We start from the raw sequence: 2,041 nt of genomic DNA, 5'->3' as shown, positions 1-2,041 counted from the left end.
CTCCGGCCTTCCTCTCGCTCCTCCTCGGTCAGCAGCGGCGCCCGCAGCCTCCTCCCGGCACTGCAGGCACCCGGCGCTGCCGAGCGCTGCCCGCCCCACCGCTCCCCGCCACCTCGGCCACACACATCCCACCGCTCGGGGAAAAACGCTCGCAATGCTGAGAGATATGTGTGCACGAAAATACGACGTGTCACATAATATTACATTTTTGCCATACACCAAAAGTCGTTTGCAGAAAAAATTCACAGGTTTTGTACCAGTTGTGCTTGGATTAGTTTTCCCTCTCCCTTTCTACAGACCAAAAGTGACTCATGCAGCCACAGTAATTCCCCACATCCCGACAGCAATGAAGATCCTCCCACAATTAGAGGCAGGTGATGTCTTGCACTGGCTTTCCACCGTGCCTGTAAAGTGAATTTAAAACCTCCGCTGCACGAAGAAAAGGACGCGTTAACGGCAAGATCAGAGCTGAATTAAATAGTGTTTCTCGTTTTCTTGTAAAGGATATTCCAAGTCTTTTACCATTAGTTCAAAATCATCCCTCCCACAAATTCCATAGCAATCATGTCTGAATTCCTAGTACACAGATATCAACAGAAATTAAACGTGAAAATAAATCAAAACATGGTTCTGAAATAAAAATAAAGTTTTCAGACACACACCCGCGGAAACCAGAGGTATAAAGTTCATAATGGCAAGCGTCAGGAGCTCTGCTTTAAATATCTCATAGGGAACACGGTGTAAATTATCTTTTACACCGCGAGTGATTGAGATCAGGCATTTAAGGGAGCATTAGTCCCACCTGGCTAGAATCATATGCTTGCCGCTCCGAAAACTGCTGGGGAAATGGCTTTGAGAGTGAAGCAAGAACAGCAATAGGCACGCCTGCTTTCCTTATATGCCTTTTTTCTCAACAGTATTTTGAACTGGAGAAGAGCAATGGAATGTTTCAGGGAAACACTGAGATAATCGTTCAAGTGCTGAACACTTCAGCATGCAGCTCATACTGAGAAAGGAAAAGCAATGGAGTGGCAGTTGCCCTTTTGAATAGTCCACATGGATGTTGTGTTTCTAAAGTTTCTACGCATTTGCACTCAACTAATTCGACAGGTTGAATGACTAGGAAGGGCCTCTCCTGTCAGATATCAAGATGCAAATGACTGTAACTTGTTTAACAATGATTCAGCTAAATCCTTTACACTTCATCTTGGTAGGAAACCCTTTAAACACAGTTCTGTAAAACGGCAGAAGAGATTACAGCTGCACCCCCTGCTGCAGGCGGCCCATTTGTAAATGTGCAAATGGCCTTTATTCAAGAGCCTAATGGCTCTCATATGCATATGAATGTCCTCCGAATTGTTAGAGACCTTCCTGGTAGCTCCGGCACCAGGTTCAGCATTACCCTTTCAAAGCCATCAGCGTGGTCCAAGAACATAGTTTGTTCAGGGTTTCTTGTTTGTTTGTTTTTGAGACCTCATTCTACACCCTCATGAGTTTATAAAAGGCTGACCAGGAACTGCTCACAAACAACTGAGGGAAGTGACACACAGGAGAAAGAAGAGAGAAATTACACAATACACTCGGATATACCTTACCTGCATAAAATTGACTCAAGGGTCAATTCTATCTCTTCGACTACATCGCACAGAATCACCAGATCTCATTCTACACAGTGAGTTCACAGTTGCTGGAGATAAAAACCTGTCAGCTCTACCTGAACCTGTCAACAGTGATAAACTGGAAAGTGTCCCAGAGAACAGCCTGCTGTAAGGGGAAAACAGTCACCCCGCTCCTTCACTCACTCCCGGAGACACGCACCAGCGATCCCCACACACCCCACCCGCAGAAAACCTCAAGAAACTCCCACCTCGGTCCCCGAAAACACCTGAAGGAGAAGAGCGAGAGCGCGCGGGCTCACAGACCTGCGGTGCGTCGGGGCGGGCGGGCGGCTCTCCCGGTCCGGCGCTGCTGCTCGGGCTCCGCTCCCCGCACGGCTCCCCGCCGAGCAGCTCCTCCGCGGGCAGGCTGGGCAGCGGCGGCG

The 2,041-nt window shown here is 48.4% G+C and overlaps 1 protein-coding gene across 1 annotated transcript in view; it reads right to left on the bottom strand.

Moving 5' to 3' along the window:
* LOC104386839 (protocadherin gamma-B3-like) overlaps nt 1-2,041 on the bottom strand; it is a gene marked incomplete at its 3' end in the record, with an annotated part of 9,696 nt that overhangs the window by 744 nt on the left and 6,911 nt on the right. Inside the window, exon 4 of the mRNA XM_009995545.1 lies at nt 8-134. Within this exon, the coding sequence (XP_009993847.1) occupies nt 8-134 (127 nt within the window). The remainder of the gene's footprint in view (nt 1-7; nt 135-2,041) is intronic.

The sequence above is a fragment of the Chaetura pelagica genome, unplaced genomic scaffold, assembly GCF_000747805.2.
Source record: "Chaetura pelagica isolate M959 unplaced genomic scaffold, ChaPel_1.0 scaffold2350, whole genome shotgun sequence".
Classification (NCBI taxonomy): domain Eukaryota; kingdom Metazoa; phylum Chordata; class Aves; order Apodiformes; family Apodidae; genus Chaetura; species Chaetura pelagica.
Note: the sequence above shows the minus strand (reverse complement) of the source record. Positions and strands in the feature narration are given on the sequence as shown.